At 42.4% G+C, this 22,763-nt stretch overlaps 1 protein-coding gene across 1 annotated transcript in view; it reads right to left on the reverse strand.

Moving 5' to 3' along the window:
* The window catches only part of LOC119650741 (interferon-related developmental regulator 2), a 37,566-nt gene extending 15,217 nt beyond the window's left edge, over positions 1–22,349 (reverse strand). The window contains exons 1-2 of the mRNA XM_038053810.1: positions 22,243–22,349; positions 21,216–21,484 (exon numbers count right to left, since the gene is read on the reverse strand). Coding sequence (XP_037909738.1) covers positions 21,216–21,246 — 31 coding nt within the window. The 5' untranslated portion in view covers positions 21,247–21,484; positions 22,243–22,349. The remainder of the gene's footprint in view (positions 1–21,215; positions 21,485–22,242) is intronic.
* Between the last annotated feature and the right edge of the window lie 414 nt (positions 22,350–22,763).

Raw genomic sequence — 22,763 nt, forward strand, 5'->3', positions numbered from 1 at the left:
ACATTGACCGTTTGAGTAGTCTTTTCTAGGAAGTTTTTGGAAGCCAAAACGCGGTGTGGTAATGTAATACAATGTGTGTAGGTGTTTCCCGGACACAAAGATATGCTTTGTAATGAACTTAAGTCGATAGAGGATCAGACGATCCACCTATCGACTTAAGTTCATTACAAATGGCGCCCAACATTTCCTGGATTTAAGCCTCATTCTTATTTGCAGGTCTTCTGAATCAAGTGGAGCCTATTCCGGCTCACAACTTCGTTTGAAGGTGTCGGATAGAGAATCAATAGATTCTCAACATTGTTCCCGCAGAACCTTTATAAGGGACATCCTCTAAATGACGAAATGGCCTGAGGATGTCAAGGAAAGGTGGGAACCTCAGGGGCCGCGCCTCGATCACGATCTGAGGCAGGAGAGGCAATGATCGGGATTGCGATCCGTCGTGATTTGTTAATTTTTCAATTTTAGCTCGCATTCTGGTTGTTAGTCGTTAGGCCGTCGCGAATTCCTTGTTATGGGAATCCACATATTTTGAAATCCGGTGCGGACCCACGCATCGGAATAGACACATTAATTTTGTAGTACAGAAACATGAGGGATCAAAGCGCTCAAAGGACCCCCCACATTCCCGAATCTAGCTAGCATAGAGGCGTACAAGAACGTGTCGACCGAGCACTTTGATGGAGCTTCAATCTTTGCGGGCGGACTTTCACGGTCAATTTCGCCAATTTTTTGTTTGTTTCGGAGATAGCTCTGCCTTCTAGGTCGTTATCGGCCACTGAATCGTCTGATCCTCCTATCGATCAATTTTTAACACAACAGTTCCTCTATTTAGCGGATCCCCGGAATAACGAACGCGAAGACCACACCCCCTCTAAAAAACGAACAGTATGGGATGATTTTTCTAATTTCCTTGGAAATACATAATCATTAGTTGGAATCTCAGAAAATTCTCCCATCTGAGACTGTTTACTTTTTTTGCAGACTACATCCTGTTTCGTTTCTAGTCAAATAATATTGTTTCTTTTAGGCTTAACGCTTTCTTAAGCTCAGCTCAATTATGTCTTTCTCGACACAATAACCACGCATGCAAGACTTCCCCCCTTTTATTACATCATATACAGTCAACCAATTAGAAAGTTGGAGAGTTATTGCAATACACTTTGCAGTCAAATACCTCGAAAGTCAATTTATATTTTTAAAAAACCTATTGGAACCATTAGGTTTTAAAATTGCGAGAGGTCTTCTTCTCATTGATCCTGACAATTTTTCGGTAACTTTTGCAGGAATAAAAGTCTAGATATGTGATTCCATTTCACCTTTTACCTCTCTTTTGCGTAGCTCCTTTTCGACGTATGCCCACAAGAGTCTTATCAGATGTAAATCTGGATTCCGAGTAGACTGAGCAAGAGTTCAGGCAGTACTCTCTGTCCTCTCTTCAGGCGAAGCAAAGGGACGCCAGGACCCGATGGTATTCCACCAGAGATATACAAACTGGTATTCCAACACCGGCCAGACCTACTGCTCGGCGCATTCAATGCTTGTCTGAAAGAGGGCATTTTCCCTGTTCGTTGGAAGGTGGCGTGGCTTGCGCTGATCCACAAAAGGAAAGGCGACCTCGAGTTGCCGTCTTCATACCGCCCATTATGTATGCTTGACACTGCTGGAAAAGTGCTCGAAAAGCTCATCAAAAGTACACTCACTGAAGCGTCCGGGGTAGCACAGGTATCCATCCTAGGGCCGGACCTCTGAAACACTATCTATGATAGTCTACTTAAATTCGACATGTCAGAACACTCGCGCCTGTTCGGCTATGCAGATGATGTCGCGGCGCTTGTTGCTGGACGCACTGTCGAACAGGCGCAAAGCTGACTCGGCATATTGATGCGACGGGTAAGCGGATGGATCACTGCTCATGGTTTCAACCTTGCACTGAAATAAACCGAAGCAGTCATCCTGACTGAAAAGAGAATTCTGAGCCTGCGTCCCACATCGTTCGGCGAGTCGATAATCGAGTCAAAACCAGCGAGAGAGTACCTTGGACTGACTGACTCAAAGAAGAACTTTTTTGAGCAAATCAAAGCAGCAGCCAACAACGTTGTATCTGGAGTTTCGGCGTTAAGTAGGATAATGGGAAATATTTGGGGGCTACATATAGCAGGCGACGTCTTCTGATGAGTTCAAACCACTCTGTCCGGCTTTATGGCGCAGAGGTATGTGCTGATGCTTTTGGCAAGGAAGTATATCGTAAGCGTCTTGTGCAAACACAGAGACGGGGAGCTTTGCAGGTGGCGTCTGCGTACCACATTGTCTGTGATCCCCGTTGTCCTTCCTGCTAAGAAGCGTAAAGCCATATACAAGTGCAAGGGGAAATTGCCGAGGGAGGTAGTTGCTCGTAAAGAACGGCAACGCACCCTAGATGAGTGGCAATTGTCTTGGCAAAATTAAACTAGAGGCAGATGAACTGCGCACTGACAACTTGCGTGGCTGAATTGGAAGCATAATGAGACTGACTACTTTCTTACCCAGTTCTTTAGTGGGCATGGAGGTTTTCGTCTTACCGGCACAAGATTGGAAAGGTACGACCTCCGGATTGTGTGTTTTGCAATGGAGTTGTAATTGCAAAACACACAATTCGGAGGTCGTACCAGCACCCATTTTTTCTTGTGGAAGGTGGGATGAGATTTGTCAGCAGCGCTATTTAAACACAGGGGATCTCTCTTCAAACAACAGTGTCGAGGAGATGCTGAGGAGCGGTGACAGGTGGAGCTGTGTTGCCTATTACGTTCGGGTTCTTCTCGTTGCAAAGAACCCGGTGGACCGGTGGAGGAGCCGGATAGCAGAGGATTCCTTGAACTGTCAGTCCCCTTCCTCCTCTTCCATCCCGTTGGTGAAAGAAATTCCCTGGCTACACAAAGCAGGAGAGTTTGGGGACAAGCCCAAAGTAATGTAACAAACGATTCCAGGCTACTTCACTGACAATGGGGAGGTGTTTTGTTGGTAGTCCGACAACGTACCGTTGCGGGATTTCAACACTGTGCGTAAATGCGTTCACCTATCCCACCCACTAAAGCATAGTCTCACTAAAAATGAAATGTTCCCCACAGGAGTGAACTGGAGCTATTGACAACACCGTCCTATTGTCAGTACCCTCACATTAAAATTAGCGACTACTCGAATATAGTCGAAGCTCTATGAATCACCTGTGTTGCAACTCATTTTCACCACTTATGACTTGACTCAGTGCGATCCAAAATAGTCTGCCTGTCTTTACTTTATTTATATTTCAGTAAACCATCTGTAAATTGAATAAAAATGTAGTTGAGCCTACGTACACATGACACATAAAAGCCATTTAAAATGCAAACATGATTTTTTCGCGAAACAAGATGCAAATGAACGTGTACAATAAATAGCATTTGACCGAAAAAGTTCTGACCTATAAAACTCAATTAGATGATTACATCAACGATCAACCCCCGCGTTCACAAAAAGATGAATCATTTCTTCATTCTGAATATTGCAAAGTTCAAAGAATATTATTTTTTTTCGTCTACTATTGAAGCTTTGCACTGAATATTCTGAAAATAAGAGAAAATCTGAATATTTTCTTAGACATTTATTTTCGGTCACATGGACATTGAGTTGGGTAGAAATTGAAGGGATTTCTACATTTCCATGTATTAAAGTCATAGAAGTCATCGGGGTGATGTATTTTGAATAGAATTCTCATAAATTCTGGCATATTCTTAACCTCGTTACCGTACAACCATTTTATAGAAATCACATTTACAAGCACGAGACACGTTGGCTTTTCGTTTTTAAAAATAGAACCAATGAAAGGAATTTCACGAACAGTTCGAGGCTATTCAATTTAGGTTGCAGTGGAGCGAATCTATTAATCAATAACCCGATATCAATTTAGATTCAGTACTTAAATATTAACTTATGCATGGAAGTGTTAGGTGCCGACATTAATGGAGTAGCGTGAGTCAACCAATTTTCAGTCCTAGCTTTTCAAGAGAATTTTAAAATATTTATGAGCTCCCTCAATCGAATGGAAAAGAACGCATGGTGGAGTAAGTTCAAGGCATCCACAAAATGTTATTGAACCCAGACAAGTTTTTATTAATTTGAACAACTAAATGTAAGCTAAAACCATCGAGTATGGCATATTGAATATTTTGGTAGTCAAAGAATTGAGCTTGCGAGGAATTCTGCTTTCAAGGTTTTCAGCAGTTACATAAGAGAACAAGTTATGGTGTTATTCCCGTCGAATACTCTCTACCTGTTCAAAAAGTAACGTAGGAATTAAAATTTAATTGCACCATGCTCGATAATGATACTTCCATGTTTGCAATGGCTCTAATTTCTCCCCCCCTAATCGCTATTAGATAATTTGCTCATGTTGCAAAAACAAACAGACACGTGGGGGGATGATAATAAAAGAACACCTTGGGGTGCGCAAGCTCGCACTTGAAAGCCGACCTCCGGAATCAGACCGGTCTGCCACGTTGTAGACTGAACATGAGGCTAGCAACTTTAAATTGGGAGATAGCTGAACGTTATCGAACTTTCGGGTGAAGTCCAGATTGGAATTATTCAGAAAGATACGACATGGCGATGAAAAATCTCGAACCGGATTTTAAAAATAACAAAAATAAAGGCCATTCCGCTTGGTTTTTCGATGTTATGAGATTGTAGTTTGAAAATTATTGTTAAACCGCAAATATGATGGCAAGGTCAATAAGTTCTAGATATCAGGGGCAATGTCGTTATTATCAAGCAGCTGGAAAATTGGATCGATTCGATGTACAATAATCGTATTTACAGTTGGATCGGAGAAAACACTGCATGAATTTCTGTTCCTAGAAAAAATCCATCAGGACAACTCGGGGAAACGGAAAAACGAAAAAGTTCTCAAAATATAAATAGTATTAAATGCTAAATTTATGAAACCACACTTTTAGTCGGAATTACGTCATGGAGTTAGTTAGTTTAGTTTATTGGGAGAGCCGCAGCTCCGAGCACTCAGGCCATTGTATTGTACTATCCCCGTAAATCACCTATTCAATAGTTTCCCGCCTACGGCGTTCGCAGGCTTTACCGAATCTGAGCACATTCTCTAGAGGCAGAGACTGTGCAAATTCTTCATTGAAAAAACCTTGCCAAGGTGTCTTCGTCTGAGATCTGAGGAGGCCGGGCAGCTACATAAAAAGTGCAGGGCCGTCTCCTCCTCACATTGGCTCACTTAACCGAAACCACTACCCCAATCTTTTCCATATGCTAGTTTAAGGAGCAGTGTCCCGTTAAAAGCCCTACTATGTCCCACTCCTTAAGGGACAACGAAAATGCCGCTCTAGTAGCCCTAGGCTCTCTCACAAGGATTTTCGTCTGCCGGCAGGAGTCCAAATTTCTCCTCTCAGCTGCGTGAATCCTTGTAATTTCACCCTTCAGAGTAGACTTGACAGTAGATGGTCGGATTCCAAGAGCTGGTTCTGGCCCCACCATTCTGGATCCAGACCCTCGGCAAGCCAGTCTGTCAGCCTCATTACCAGCGAGGTTAAAGTGCCCCGGCACCCACATCAGGAATGTTTCGTTCAGTCGGCCAAGTTTCAGCAGCATCTGATGACAACTCCACATCAACTGGCTTGATATGTCGTTGCTATTTAGTGCTGATAATGCCACCCGACTGCCGGAACAGATTCGAATGGTGCGACCCCTCCATTTTTGCAGCATACATTTTTCTGCTGCCAATGAAATGGCATATATCTCTGCCTGGAAAATGTTCGTCATTTTTCCGAGGGGTCGGGTCAGTTCTATAATCGGATTCCTCGAGAACACCCTTGAGCCCGATGCACCCTCGATGACTAGTCGTTGAAGATTATTAAGTCTGTAATCTGAAAAGACTAATGGCCACTTGTCGACCATTCTTCTCTTTCGGTGATTACAACATTGTATGTCTTTTCAAAGACGAATCTGGAAACCATATGATCGGTCGGCATCAGGGCTTCCGGATGTTTATAAATGAATTTCCAAATAGACGCATGACCGTGTGATTGGCCGCCTTTCCACACTCCAATGGCATGGTTGGTATGGCTGCTTTTCATTTCACCTACAAGTGAATGGGAGGTAAATTTAGGATAGCTCGGCGTAGTACTCATTGCTCCAGTAATATTTAGGCAACCAAGTTTTTGAATCTGCGTTAGCAGCTTCCTGCTGTTAGCAAAGTTCAGTCTTGGCCACCAGACGATGCATGCATACATCAAAATGGGTTTTATTATGGATGTATACATTCAGTGTGTCCGTTTTAGTGAAAGTCCCCAGATCTTATCTATCGCATTCCTACAGCACCAGAGCAATCTGCAGGATTTCTGATATTGTTCCTGGATATGGTGCTTCCATGTTAACCTGGAGTCGAAATGTATTCCTAAATACTTGACTGTTTGTGCCAGCTGGATTTCCGCCCCTGCTAAGGTGGGTAGCGTATAGCTGCCCTGACGTTCCTAGTGAACATAACTAGTCCAGTCTTCCTAGCGTTCACCGTGAGTCCATTGCGAAGGCACCAACTGTAGATTTCATGCAGAGTTGCATTCAAGCGGCCACATACTGTGTCCACAAACTTGCCGGTAATTATTACGGCTAGGTCGCTTGTGCGAAAACTTTTTTGTCCTCCAGAAGGCACAGCAGGGTATCCATTACCAAGAGCCCTAACAGTGGAGAGAGAACCCCTCCCTGTGGGCAGCCGCTAAGACATCCTGCTTCAATAGACCTCTGGCCGACGATCTATCCGTGGTGGCTTTCTTGTCATTTACGCAACAGCGATATCCTGAATGCGTTTGTGTCGCCTTTTGGGAAGTCGATACAGATCTCTTTCGCCATCCCGAGTGTCCAGTTTACAATAAAAATCTTTGTAATGGGCTGCTCTGGTGACATGGATCGCTTTCTTTGCTTCCCGGTTGGCATTCTTATAAATTTACCAATTGGCGAGCATTTTATTGTCGAGAAACTTGTGGTAAAGGTGTTTCTTTCCGTGGACCGCCATTTCAACATCGTCATTCCAAGGCTAAGTATCTCGGTTGATGAATCGCTTACCAGGCTTGGTGGCCCCGGCGGGGGCAGAAACCAACATTGCTGATCGTGTCTTTAATTTGTTTCCAAGATTTTTCCACATTCGTAATGGTTTTTAATCGTTTAAGATCATTTCTTCTTTCTTCTTATGAAATTGCCACTATTTAATGTGCAGCGGATCACTGCGTTCATCACGCTATTTTATGGGTGGCTTCGCAAGACGATAATCAACGGCTGATGTTGAGTGCGATGGTATTATAGGAAACGGCTTTGTAATCACTGACGGAGGTAAAATGTCGACGTCTTATGAGAATATAGTCAGTTTGTGTTTTACTATTTTCCCTATAAAATGTAGGAAGATGAGGCAATCGTTTGATGAACCATGCATTCATAAGTATAAGGTCAAGGGTGTCCGCCAAATCGACTATATGCTCCCCACCCTCATTGCGCGCTCCAAACCTCTTTGCCCATGGCATCTGCCACCGGCACAATCTGCGTTTTCAGCCACATGACCATTAAGGTCGCCTACAATAATGATAGGAGTCATCAGCAGACATGTTGCAGGTCTTTACATTGACAAGTTGCCAGGAGGCATTTTTCGCCTTACCGATTTATTTTATGGAGTCACGGAAACCCTCTGAGATGGCAATGAGAACGCCGTATTGAGTGTGTGGGCTACCCCAAATAGAGAAGTTTATAGCCATTTTTACCACGTTCGCGTTTTTGCCATCAGATCATCGCAAATATCAATGCGCTTTTTTCGAAAGGCTCTTGCGAGTTTCTCAGTCTTTTCAGTCAGAGTGCGAATATTTAGCGTACAGACAAGTATTTGTTTTAACTTACTTACTACGTCCATGCGCCAAGAACCCTTGCCCATTTCTCAGCAGGCCCGTCCTGTCGCGTAGCCTTTCTCCGGGGCTTATTGTTACTAAATCCGATTATTTTGTTTTTAACGATATTGGATGCATTTTCTTGGTCGACCTGTCGCGTGATCTGTCACCAAGGGTGATCAGTTAGGATTTAGTATTGTGGAATAACTCCAACTATATTTATCTCTTTTCCTGATCTTAGAATTTTATTTTTGTTTTACTGAGGATAGTACAAATTATGTTACCTCAAACCCTCCTCCTTTATCTGGGTTTGGGCCAGCATGTTATGTAAATAATGATTAACAGTATAACATTAATAAAAAAAAATGTTTATATTTCAAGAATGTATTAATATAAACCAAAAGGAATTAATCATTGTAAAGAATACAATTCGCTAGAAAAAATAAGCTTGTTTTTTTAGGCTAAAGGATGGGAAAACCCCTTAATAGCGCAAGTCATGCATGCGCATGGAAATAGTTAAGCTCATCCATTCTGTCGCGGTTATCAGGTCAAAACCATCGTTTACGATTGTTACGGTCTACTCAGAACGATAGTAACCTCATTTGTTGATAAGCGAGTCAAATGAAAATATACGGATATAAATTAATCAGCAAGACTACATACATTATTCCCAGTCAAAACGAACCAGATATCTGTTGCCACCTGTGCAGAAATTGCAGTGACAATTTCCATTTTATTTGCAATATTTTCCACATTTCAAGAGGCAGACGATTCGCACCGAGATTTAATCGAGCTCAATGCACAATGATAGTATCAAGTCGTGTTTTTCTCAGGCATTGGAACGTAAATAGAAAGTAAGCGCATTGCTAGAGATACTGCCTCTTTGCTAATTACCCGGATGTAAAATTGAATGGTTGCATGAGATAATCGGGTACATGAATGCGATCCATACAAATCTCAACACAAATGGAAAGGAAAATGTCGGAAATACAAAATGAGACGAGCGGCAAAAACACCAAACCACAATGGAAATGGAATATTGCCCAAATCAGCTTTCGGAATTGTGTTATCTTTCGTAAATGGTGGATTAATATATGCAGTAGTCCAGTTAAGTAAAAGTGAAATAAGTAGCAGAGAAAAAAAATTGATGTCAAGGCTGTCCGCAGGTAATACTTCATTTTGAATGCGAATGTTGGCTTGAGCCAAGTGCATTCGAAGTACAATTTACCTTATTTGAAATTCGGTATATATGAAAACCTGCTTGTGTGCAAGTAAAGCATTCCATCAGGTTATTTAATCGTGGTGATCGACACCCAGCTGTGCCACGTTACTTTCTAAAAATTGAATGAAACATGATAACGCCGCACTCAATAGGCTGCATTGGTTGCGAATACCATAAAATCCAAATGGCAACCAGTGACAAGATCTGTGAAACGAACTCATAGTGTTTGAAGATAATCAAAAGTTAAAGTAATCTCTAGTGTGACTTTCATTTTGTTGTATAAATGTTAATTTTGTTACGTGAATCGAATACCTTCAAATATGGGAGCGAGGTTTGGAATGGCCGCAGGATCTACGGTTAAAAGGATATCACCATCATCATCAACGGCGCAACAACCGGTATCCGGTCTAGGCCTGTCTTAATAAGGAACTGCACACATCCCGGTTTGGGCCGAGGTCCACCAATTTGATATCCCTAAAAGCTGTCTGGCGTCCTGACCTAAGCCATCGCTCCATCTCAGGCATAGTCTGCCTCGTCTTTTTTTCCTACCATAGATATTGCCCTTATAGATTTTCCGGGCTGGATCATCCTCATCCATACGAATTAAGTGACCCGCGCACCGTAATCTATTGAGCCGGATAGGCTACAGAATCGTCCATCCTCATGTAGGGGGCCAAACATTGTTAGGAGGATTCTTGTCTCGAACGCGCTCGAGAGTTCGCAATTTTTCTTGCTAAGAACACAAGTCTCCAAGGAATGCATGAGGACTGGCAAGATCATTGTCTTGTACAGTATGAGCTTTGACAATATGGTGAGACGTTTAGAGCGGAACAGTTTAAAAGGATATCGTTCGCCTGTAATGATTTCACTCGGTCTTAGTAGCTCGTGGTAAACTACCGAGCTGGTCCCACCAAATTCAAAGCATAACCTTGGAACCGTGAATATTGGATCTGGCTGTCGATGTGGAAGAATAGCCGGGCAAACCCCATGATTTTCTGCGTTTGGAATTATCGTAGTGAACCCATTTTTCGTTCTCCGCCTTTGAACCAGCTGTTCACAAGCAAATAAACACCGTGCAACGTCCATCAGCTTCAACCGGTACGGCACCAAATTTCCTTGCTTCTGAACCATTCCCAGGGCTTTGAGGCGCTTTGAAATGACTGGCTGAGTCACATGCAATGATTCCGTTAACTCTTCTTGGGTATGACACGAGTTTTTGTCTAGTAAATTCATCAACTCATCATCTTCGATGTTGAAATCAGCGTTTTTGAATCAGTTATGTTTGGAAGTGGTACTTTCGACAGATATATAAAGTTGCCAAATGACATTTTAGACCTGACAGTTTTATTCACCACGTATCTCTAAAGCCATCTATCGAAAAACGACGGAAGCAAAGTTGTACACCTAATACATATCCAGCATTTTCCACTTTTGGCCATGAACTTAGTTTTTTTATTTATTGACACAGCTCGACAACTGAGCAAAGGAGGTAACATTACGACTACCTCCTTTGCTTCGTTGTCTAGCTGCGGTGAGATATTAATGTCATAAGTGTAAGCTACCACTTGCGTTGACTTAGGCAACAGCATGCCTTGGCACCAACAGGGATTTTTCTGTTTTCGTGTTCAAGGGCCTTGAGGCCAACCCGTCCCTTTACTTCAGACCATTCTTTGTTGAAATGATCACCCAGATGATTTTGAATTTACACCTGCAAAGTTGTGAGATGAACTAGTTTTTCCTGGATGAAAATTGGTGTAATCAGTTCGTACAGTATGTGTCGGTCGATATAGTTGTAAGCTCGGTTGAAATATAGCATTTCCACCTCAGATTAAAAGCATTCCAAATAAAATTAACAATTTTGCAAATCAAATTAACTTCAAATTCACGATTTTTCTACTGAAAACCCAGGACTAGCTGAAACGCTCACACTTCTCCTTCACTATTCTGTGCCATGTACTCCTGGAACCATCCCTGCATAGAGCAGGGAATCGATGGAAAGCAGATGAAGTGGGGATTTAAACTCCGTGCACTGTTCAAAAATGATCCATAAGGTGTTAATGTGATCATCGCGGGAGGCTCCTAAGCGGAAACCAGCCTGCTTTCTGTCGACCAAACTTATGAGGTATCCCTTGGGAGCATTATGTCATTATCACGCCCAAGACGAATGCCTTTGTTCGAAATCTTAACGATAATCATCTTCTCCCCACTCTCTGGGACGGGTCAAGCCTAGCGGCTTTACTACTATCGAGCGGAGGACGGAAGATATGTTTTTCTGATTCCCTGATGGTAGAGAAGTCCGCGATTAGCCACACAGGAAAAACTCAGGAGGAAAAATAAGGAAATGAAAATGAAATCGGAAGAATTCATTCTTGAAGACTGACTACAATTTTCTTGGAATCGGAAGGAAGCAATACATGCAAGTATTACAATATTCCAAATCCAATGTGTTGGATCTAGAGCCAAGAGTAACAGGTATTAGAAAAATCGCTCCTCGAAAGACGTGGACAAATCAAAATTAATCCCTACGGATGACATCTCTAGAGGAATATATTGGAAAAAGCTGATGAGTTATGAATTGTGATTCACTGGGCCCAAAATTATTCAAGAAGAGCTGCTGGAATTAAATGAGTTAGATTAGTTGTAGCTCTCCCCTACATACTCGAGATTAAAAATTATAAAATGATGTCAACGCTCAGGTGAAGAGTCGGAAGATGCAGGCCAGGGAGTTATAGTGAGCCAACGAGTTGATAAGCAAGTTAAACTTCTGGGCTTCCTGTCGATTGGTAATACTGCATGCCGGCCCTTAACTCGTCCCTGAATGGTGGAATTGGCCTTTTATGGATATGTAGCTTATTTGTATTTGCTTAAAAGCATCCCATATTTTTTGCCAAATTCCACCTGGTTGAGTTGCTTATACGATATGATCACAAAAGAAAACCATTTTATTTCTACATTGCAGTAGCGAGCGGAGAAACTGCTTAGAAATTGGCAGGGTTGGTCGATTTCCCAAGGAATCTGGTCAAGGGATACTACATAGAGCAGGGCGTTACATCCACATCAGTTCAATCATGTTACTACCACATTCAAAGGTTTGTACCCGAGGCATATGGCGGCCCATCAAATCTGATAATGTAAAAAAAGTGGAGAATGTCAAAGATCTTACGAGAAACCTAGCTCACTAAGGAATCATTTGGCTTCACAGCCCTCCTAATGCCATATTAAATAGTAGACCTCTACCTCCTGTAGTCGACATAGCCACGACTTCTGTACAACTCTTCGGGCAACAATTAACGCTGGTAAACCCAGTTACCTGGTAGGTCAGCGGTGTACAAAGAAAATAGGGTAGTTGAAAGGATTGAATGTGTTGTGCACATATCCTGGAAATGAACAATTTTCCCGGTGGATACCGTATTGTTGGATGAGAGTAGGAGTAGATTCAGTCTGGATTTAAAGAGTGAGGTAATGACTGGGAGTTTTCAATTTTCTGGATTTCCGCCAGGCTCCGCAACAGGGGTTTTTCCGCGATATCTCTCGCCACCGTACCATGAAAGTTCTTCCAATTCCGTAATGTGGGAAGCCTCCCCTTCCGATCAAGCCATCGCCCACAGTAATCCGACGATTTTGCATTTTCAGTCATTTTGTCGACCCGAGGATCGTGGAAATGCGGGACGGCCCAGATTACGGAAATGCAAGAATTTTCACGTTACAATGGCAGGAAAGCGAGATATCGCGGAAAAACCGCCGCCGGAAAATCTGGCGGAAATCCTAGAAAATTGAAAATTTCCACGACACCCGGGTCGACAAAGTGATAGAAAATGCAAAATCGTCGGATCCCCGCGAAATATACCTCGATCGAAAGAGGAGGCGGCCCAGATTCCCGAAATGCAAGAATTTTCATGCTACGATGTCACAAACGCGAGATATCGCGGAAAATCTGGCGCCAGAGAGACTGGCCTAAATTGCGGAAAATTGAAAATTTCCACGCCCTCGCTATCTGCTGCAGCCATCTGGCTTGAGTTGTCGCGGGACACCTCGCCAACCATGGATCACACGTGAACCTCATGAATTTTTCCGGGGTGGTGAGTCAGGTGTCCAGAGACAGCGAATTCGCATATCTGAGGGCAGTCTGTATGCATTTCGGGAGCTCTGTAGTTACAAAGACTGTTACAGCTCAATGCCGACTTTAAGCGCTTTATGAGCCGCTCTTTTACTCTTTATTAGGTCGATTTCTTTGTAAGTTAAATCACCTAGAGATGTCCAAGTTCAGTTGTGTATGCGCCTACGTGACAAGCATGTGAAGCTACCTACTATATTCTTATTAGGGATGAGGTCAACGAGACGTTGTCCACTGAAATTATCAACCTCGTGAAGGCTATGTTCTTCTGTTGTTCTTTTATGCATGTACCTACTTCCAATTTGCAGGTTGACATCCGAAAACAAAATTTTAACGTTCAAGACGACTCTAGAAGTCATTCTTATTTCATTCAGTTCCTGTTGCTAGGAGGGGGTTTGTAGATTTCGGATCGCATATATCAGGATCCATGACAGTTGTTCACCATCCGTTTGCATGGTCGTTTATGTTGATTTAGGTTATAGGGCAATGCCAGGAAAGTTTATCGGCCCTTCGATATCGAGCCATACTAGCAATTAATCCGTTCGGATAGTTTATTTTAGAGAATATGCTCTGGGCAGATATGTACAGGCATGGGATTTTCGCCAGGAGCCAGTGGGCAAAAATTAAATAACTCCATTCCTAGACTGGCAAATAGTTGAACAAAACAGACTTCCTTTTGTCCAGGATGCACTTCACTATCCGTTCATGTTTTAATCATACCTGAAATAGGGAGGCGACTTATCATGGTTGAAGTAGAAGCCTCGAAAGCAATCATCATTTACCAGTTGGTGCAGACTTAGGACTCCGGACCCATGAATAAAATGAATACCTCCAGCTGGCACCAGACATCGAAATAGAATTGTTGCAATGCAATATTGTAAGACTAAAGAAAAATACTCTCACAAATGTAATAAAGTTCTCCTCTATAAACGTGCATTTCAGATTATGTTGGAAGTTTTATAACTTTCCTACTTCCGAGGCACTTGTCTGGTTTCTTGCTAATAATGTCCGATGTTCAAGTTGAAAGTGGAACGAATGCCGCCGTTATGGTAGTAAATAATAAAGTGGGTAATACACATGCATAGATGTCGACATACGTCTTCATATTCTAGTTCATTCTCTAGACACGCTATACATATGTGGAGTACGTATAAAATTACTATCTAGAGAATGATCGTCTCCAAGTGATTGCTAGTACGGGAAGAGAATGGAAACACATGATATTTGCCGTTGACCTTCCCATACATTTCTATTCAAGTACGTAAGTCTCGTGGATTTACTAATCTAATGTAATTTATTTAATGCTTTTAGAGTTGTTGCATGATAGATAGCACTGTTGCATGTGTGCCAGCCACTATAGTTTTCAAACGTTATATCCGATGCAAGTGTTGAAATTCCACCCCCTCTAGTTACTTTTTTGAAATAGTTCCTTGACTATCAAATTCCAATAAATGGGAAGTAGAACTTGAAGGATAAATAGAAGTATAGGTTTAGTTTTGGTTGTGAGAATTATTTTCCCCCTTTCCAATAAATGTATCCATGCTTCAATTATCAAGTTTTTATTCACTTAATTCATTTATTATATCCTTCCTTAGATCACAAGCAACTAACCAAATGTTCTCTGCCTGAGCTCAAACCCTTGGACTTAGAAAAGATACACGGAAAAACAGAGAGAACTTTGTCAAAAGTTCATAGGTAGTTAATAATTCTACGTCGAACCTAGATCATCCGTTTCCCCCAGTGGGTCAACACAATCCTGTGTTGTGTTATGAGAAAAACGAACCAGAAAATCGGCTGTGATAAGCACAACGTTGTCAAAAAAAGAACCCATACTTGACTCCTTGGAACTGCAAAATAAGTCAGCATTTCTCCGACAAATAGTGTCAAGATGCTTTGCCGATGGTTACTGCGTAGACACACTGCTTGGTCTCGCGAAAAATTTTTGGCATTGAACAAGCCCACAAAATACAGGATAATGGAGTGCTATCGACTTGGACCCCAGACGTCAATCAAAAAGGGCAACATACCTCACACACTTATAAACCAGCCTTGTTTTCGTCAAAAATTATATCAAAATCTCTGTCAAAAATATTTCTGCAATATTTTGTAGGGTGAAGTAATCGCTGGGGATTAGCTTTCTCTCTTTCAAAAATATTCGCTAACAGCACATTCAGAAAAAATTAGGATTCGTTCAAAGCCTTTTGCCTGCTATCACCAACTCTCATTCGCTAAACCCTTTGAAGTATTCCAAGTGGGGGATCCTTGAGATGAATCAACACAAATGGAGGAATCTTCCCAAACAACCCTGAAATGCTTTTCGAATAATATTACCATGTGTAATTTGTTATTTTTGTTGAATAAATTTGGTGGTCAAAGGATAGTGTAGGCTCCAGGGAGAAACTGTGGAGCGATACCGACGATGGAACATAGAACTTAGGAAACACCTCTGAACTGACATCAGCAGCTCTGGCGCCAAATGCTACCTCCACATAGTGATCCCTGGATAGTCTTTCTTCAAAATGAGCCAACTGGCCCTCCAGGCTGACGTGTCATGAAATCAGGAAAAGCTCCTCGAACTGGACTGATAATACAATGACGGCTCAGCAACGAAATAGGTTTAACAATTTACATACTCTTTCTACACAGAGCGAAATCTTTTCGGGAGCTAGCCGGCACCCTGTCCTGCTGATATGACTGCGTTACAAAATATATGTTTTCAAAATATGATTCTGACAAACGTACATGACCTTATAGAAGAGACTGCAGATTCAGAGGATACTGTCTGCGAGGCAGCAGAATAAACCCTACCATTCAAGCCAGACTTCAGGATCCATAGCTGTCATAAGTGTACCAATGACCACGAACTGAAGATGATCCAACTATAATAATTTGTATGACGGGATTCTGCAGAGGCTTCTCTCGAACTCCGATGAGTGAAGAAATTTCATAATAAATAGGAGAAGAAACCCTGGGATATGTTCTCTAGAAGTACTGCGAGAAACCGCAATAAGTCAGTAAAATGAAGCCGAAAGAGAAAAATCGAGATGCAACAATGTGTTGTGTATTTTGTTAAAGCGATGTGTTGAATATTTTGTTGGATTACCACAACCAGAATACCGACGAATCGGAGCTTCCGGCAACTAAAGGCGAATAATCACAGAAAAAACGATTCGTACAATTAATTGCCTTAATCAACATAAGTCGCAAGGAACTGATGGAATTACAGCTGAATTGGTCGAATATGGTGCTTGTGCTTAAGGTTTGTGAAAGCAAATCAATGCTTGATGACTGACAACAGGATATTATCTGTTCCATTCATACAAACCGAAGTATCGTCCAATGTAGCAATTATCGAGGCTATGATCCGTGTGTCTAATTTGAGGCGTTGTTTTGTTTTAAATCTGAAAATGCAGATGCCTCAGCACCAACATCAAGTTGAGTAGCACAACGTTCTATTTGTGATGTTATATGGGCGTAGCACATTGAAGGTAGCCACTACTGCAATTCACACACACCTGTCTGCCGATACCCTGTCCCAATATAAGGCTGATGTAACAGCGTTGCAAGAGATACGATCGACAGGAACCGGTTTCCTAGAGAAGAGCTGCTACACCATATAATATAGCGGCCATGTAAACCATGTGCTCGGAGTAGGTTTCTTAGTAAGCCAAAAAATGAAACCTGCTGTTATCGACTTTGAAAATAATAGCGAAAGGCTATGCACTCCGCGTTTGCGAGGCCAAATTTAGAAATATAAACGTTCACGCCCCTACAGAGGAGAATGCAGATTCGGAGAAGAATACCTTCTATGAGGCAGTTGAGCGGATCCTCGAAGCCTGTCCCAAGTATGATGGTATCAAAATCATACTTGGAGATTTCAACAGTCAAATAGGGACGAAGCCCGTATTCAGGCGATTCGTCGGCTTCCATTCCATACCAATTATAAAGGACTGCGGATTATTCAGTTAGCAGTATCGCACGAAATGGTTATTAGAAGTATCTGGTTTGCGCGAAAAGCGGTCCACAAACATACGTGGGCCTCTCCAGACGGGACTACATTTAACCAAATTGACCAATTGACCACCTCTCAGCCTTGATGAATGTTAGAACATATAGGGGGCCAATATAGACTCGGATCACTATCTCTCTATCGTTGACATGGTGCTCCGAGCTCGAATAATAACACTGCCAGAATTCCTTCTGACAATCAGGTTATTCAGGAAGGAAGAACACCATCTGACTGGCAAGAAAGTACCACTGTTCCAATATGGAAAAAGAAAGGTAGCCCAGCAGAATGTTCAAATTACCGTCCGATCCGGTTACTTTCCCATACCATGAAGATTTTTGAACGCATTCTTGACAACCGTATTCGCGAAATCGTTGAAATAACCGTGAATCAAGCCGGATTTGTCAAGAACTGCGGAACTACTGACGCAATACACGCTGCGCGGTTACTCATGGAGAAACACCGTGAGAAGCATCGCCCTCTTTACATTGCCTTTCTGGATCTAGAGAAAGCGTTTGACCGTGTACCACACGAACTCATCTGGTATGCTTTACGACAACACTTCGTGCCAGAAGAACTCGTGCGCTGGGTTCAATTGCTCTACCACGATCCGAAAAGTAAAATTCGAAGTATGGCGGGTGTATCAAAACCGCTTCGTGTCTCTGTTGGAGTTCATCAAGGAAGTGCCCTCTCACCACTCCTCTTTGTCCTTGTTATGGACACCGTCACACGGGATATCCAACGTCCAGCGCCCTACACACTGCTTTATGCAGATGATGTTTTCCTAGCATCTGATAGCAAAAATGATCTCGAGCAACTTGTTCAAAAATGGAATGATCGCCTCATGCAACACGGTCTCAGGTTGAATTTAAACAAAACTAAATTTTTGACGACCGATCCCCATGAAACAGGCACAATCACTGTCAGCGGCAATGATCTGCCCAGAACTGAGCGATTTAAATACCTCGGGTCAACGCTATCAGCCAATGGAGAGCTGCGTTATGAAATTGCTTCACGCATTAACGCAACCTGGATGAAGTGGCGTTCCACAACTGGTGTCCTTTGTGATCGACGTATCAACGAACGTCTCAAATCTAAAATTTACCGCAATGTCGTCCGTCCAGTCGCTCTCTATGGTTCTGAGTGTTGGCCGACCATAAAAGACAATGAACGGCGTCTCGCGGTAATGGAGACGAAGATGCTACGTTGGACTAGTGGCGTCACACGTTTAGATCACATCCGAAATGAGGATATCCGCGATTGTTATGGGGTTGCACCGATCGTGGAAAAGTTGCGAGAGAGGCGTCTTCGATGGCATGGTCACGCAATTCGTGCAAACGAGAATTCACTTGCAAAGATTGGTCTGAACATCGAAGTCGATGGTAAACGACCAAAAGGCAGACCTAAGCAACGGTGGCTTGATACGCTGGATGGGGATTTGAAAGCCTCGAGATTGCACCCAGATCAGGCATTCGATAGAGCCAAATGGCGAAGCCGATCACGACGAGCCGACCCCGCTTGTGAACGGGACAAAGGCTGAAGAAAAAGAAAGAAGAAGAATCAGGTGAGAGTTAACACTGAAGCCATCCACAACACAGCTCTTCGCAACACCAATGGATGCCGCAATAACCCAGTCAACAGAGATCCTGCAGACGGAGCATCAACAAATGATCTTCACAATCACCTGAAGAATGTTATCATGGATACGACCACCAACATACTTGGCCCCAGCCGGAAAAAAAGTCGGAACGGTTGGTTTGACGATGAATGTAAGCTAGCAACGGAACGGAAGAATGCCCCATACCGAGTAATGTTGCATTCCCGAAGAATGCGGGCAACCGCAAAGACTTATCACGAACTCCGTCGAGCGGAGAAGCGACTTCACAGACGGAAAAAGGAAGCCTGGGGGAACCAACAAGTCTGTGAACTAGAAAAATACAGGGAGCAAACACACCAGGCGCGGAAATTTTACCAACAAATCAGCAGGATGAAGCCTTATAAACCTCGATGCTCATCCTGCTGAGACAAAGAGGGAAATCTGATTTCCGATAGAATGGACATATTGGAGTGATGGGTTGAGTACTTTGATGAGCTACTGAACAACCAGAACATTGGCGAGTTGGAGGTCCTGCCAACTGAAGACGACGGACAAATACTGCCCCCATCTGGTCTGTTGCGATGGAAAAACTGTTAGAATATCTGCACCAGTTGCACCATCTATTCATCGACTTTAAAACCGCCTATGATAGCATAGCCAGGGTAGAACTGTATACGGCCATGAGAGAATTCGGTATCCCGACGAAATTGATAAGATTGACTAGGCTGACCTTGACCAATGTGCGAGGCCAGATAAAAGCAGCATTATCACTCTCAAGGCCGTTCGACATCAACATCATGGGAAGAACGACCCGAGACGTACAAACTGCCTTCATCCAGATCGAACAGGCGGCAATCGGCGCGAGATCTTGGGCTGCAAATCAATGAAGACAAGACAAAATATATGGTGGCAATGTCAGCACCAAAAACCAACCAATCAACAACATCAAACCTCACTGGTCAAACGGGAAGAATAAAGATAGGAGACTACAACTTTGAGACCGTTGATAATTTTTCCTATCTAGGGTCGAAAATCAAAACCGATAACAACTACGATGATCAAATCCGCGCACGGTTGTTGTCAGCTAACAGAGCCTATTTCAGCTTATAAAAACTGTTCCACTCGAAGCGTCTCACCGTAGTGTCAAAGCTCTTACTTTACAAGACAATGATCTTGCCAGTCCTTATGTATTCCTCCGAGACTTGGGTTCTTAGCAAGAAGAATTGAGAACTCTTGACCGCGTTCAAGAGAAGAATCCTCCGAAGAATTTTTAACCCCCTACATGAGGATGGATGATTCCGTAGCATATATAGCGACGAAATCTATGAGCGATACCATGTGTTGTGGATAAAATCCGGCTCATTAAGTTACGGTGGGCGGGTCACTTAATCCGTATGGATGAGAATGATCAACCCCGGAAAGTCTATAAGGGCAATATCTATGGTAGGAAAAGAATACGAAGCACACCCTGCCTGAGATGGAGCGATGGCGTAGGTCAGGACGCCGGACAGCTTTTAGGGATATTGAATTGGAGGACTTCGGCGCAAAACCGGGATGTCTGGAGTTCCTTATTAAGGCAGGCCTAGACCGGATACCGGTTGTTGGGCCGTTCATGATGATGATGAGGGTCACATACATATTCTGATGCTTGCAACGTAATTCAACAGCCATTTAATAATTAGAATATTTTCTATAAAGCCCGAATTATACTAAAAATGCATTTATATAATAATTAAGAGTTCAATTTCGATATTGGCAACTATAAATCTGAGATATAATGCTCATAAACTTGGCTAGACCGGGAGCTAGAAAAAAATTACGATCCTTCTAATGGCATTTTTCAAAGCATTAAGAAGTTGGTAGTCAGCCCTAATATCCAACAAATAATATTGCATAAATGAATAACATTTCATAATTGTATGTCAACTTGAATTGCGTTCATCGATGAAAAACAAAGACTCCTTGTCTCTTCTGTTCTTATTCTTTATTTTCCCCGCCTACATACGTATAAGGTGTGAAATGTTATTTTCAAGGTGAGTCAGGGCAAATTGGCTCGTGGCTGTGCTTTGTTTTCTACGCTACACACCAGTTGTCTCATTGAAGATAAATATTTACAACTCATTGTGGAAGTCAGAGAAAATGCTCTTGGAAAATTTCAGGAAAACTAATATCATTACACGCATACGGTAACACCCACAAACATATTTCGTCATAACACGACGAACGAACGACCGACGGACAACGGCTTTGTCGACGACCTTCGCCGGAACGCGTCATCACCTTTCAAACAGCCGCGCGTGCATGGATCTTAAAACTGTCAAAAAGTGGGACGGGGAAACACCGCCTTCACCCGCCTCATTTCAAGCCATACAACTTACCTTTTCCTTTTCGGTTGTTTTTCCGCGGCATTTTCCTTCTGCTCCTCTTCGTCGACTTTTCCGCGAATGAATCCAATTTCAGCCGTTGCTCAGCTGGTCGCTTAGATAGCGGTCGGACCTGTTCCTCCCTTTCGATGGCTTGGCTGCAATTCACTTGAAATTCCGGGACTGTCTCACGTTTCTTTCTTATCGCAAGTTTCAAAGATGTTTCTTACGGAATTACCGCACGCTGGCCACTCACTGATGGTTTTATGCGCTTTTGCTTTCTCCTTGAAATGGAAATATTGAAAGAAACCGCACAAACGGATTAGTCAGACGAAGGGAAATTGGGAAAATTGGGTCGGGAACAGAAATTTCGGGAGATTATGAAACTTGCAATTTTGCAGACGCAACTGAAAATCTTTCGCTGACCGGGGGCTGCCTCGGCTTCTTAGTTATTCTTTATTCTATTAATTCCCTAGTATTATTGATTCACTACGCAATATATTACTTCGAAATAAATTGAAATTTACTCTTGACAAACGCTCAACACTTGGCCCGCGATCAAGACGGCGATATCACTTTTATACAATTTCTCACTTTTATATTATTCTTCGGATTGCGGATCGACGAGTTGAAAGTGCATAAGTTCTCGCTAATGTTTCTCGATACACATAATTCCTCACGATGTTGATGATTTTTATTAAATGGTAAATTATTTTTATTTAAAATAAATTGCATGATTATTCAATGGCACATCCAACAAAAAAACTTGTGCTCACGTCAAACGAGCAGACACGACGTTTCCGACACGATTGACGACTGTGAACTGATGATTCGGCATCGCAAGCAATCGTAGGTGATATAGAGCGGATTTTCCGAACTGCACGATCGACAGAACTGAGTTGCGCATGGGCGCGAAACAATTTGCCATGTGATTCTTGGTACCCGTGAAGTTTGTATCGAGTCTCACGATTTTACAGCGGCTTTTATTGCGTTAATAACGGCCAGTAATGATAGGAAAATCAACAAAAAATCTGATTCTTACCTTTAATTCCTCTCGAACTATCAAATTTACTACGCAAGAGATAATTTGATGCACTTCTCAATTTATCAACCGAAACACTCCACTCTCACCGGCAACTAACAATAACTTCCTGAATTTCATCAACTTATATTTGAAGTATTTTTGATTTTCGTAGAATTTCGCACACTAATGAGTGTAAAAATAGAAACAGGTAGATTAAAAAATATGTGAAATTACCCCACTGCAGGTATAATAGGAAAAGGCATTATCTCCGGAAGACAAATTAGCTTTTTCCCTTGAAATGAATTAAGCAAACGCAATTTAGTGAAAAGAAAGTGGCAGATCTTCAAGAAATTCATGGATATTTGGTAGATCATCTATTTCCCAATTTCCACAAATGAACTCCAAAGTCATATTAGAAGGTAATCTGCAATAACTTTAACCATAATATGTGTTGCATTTTGTGAAATAATTTCGACATTGTCATTCATGAATCATACATTACAACTTACATGAAATGAAAGATTTAGGACCTTCAGAGC

Source organism: Hermetia illucens, chromosome 3 (genome assembly GCF_905115235.1).
Source record: "Hermetia illucens chromosome 3, iHerIll2.2.curated.20191125, whole genome shotgun sequence".
NCBI lineage: Eukaryota > Metazoa > Arthropoda > Insecta > Diptera > Stratiomyidae > Hermetia > Hermetia illucens.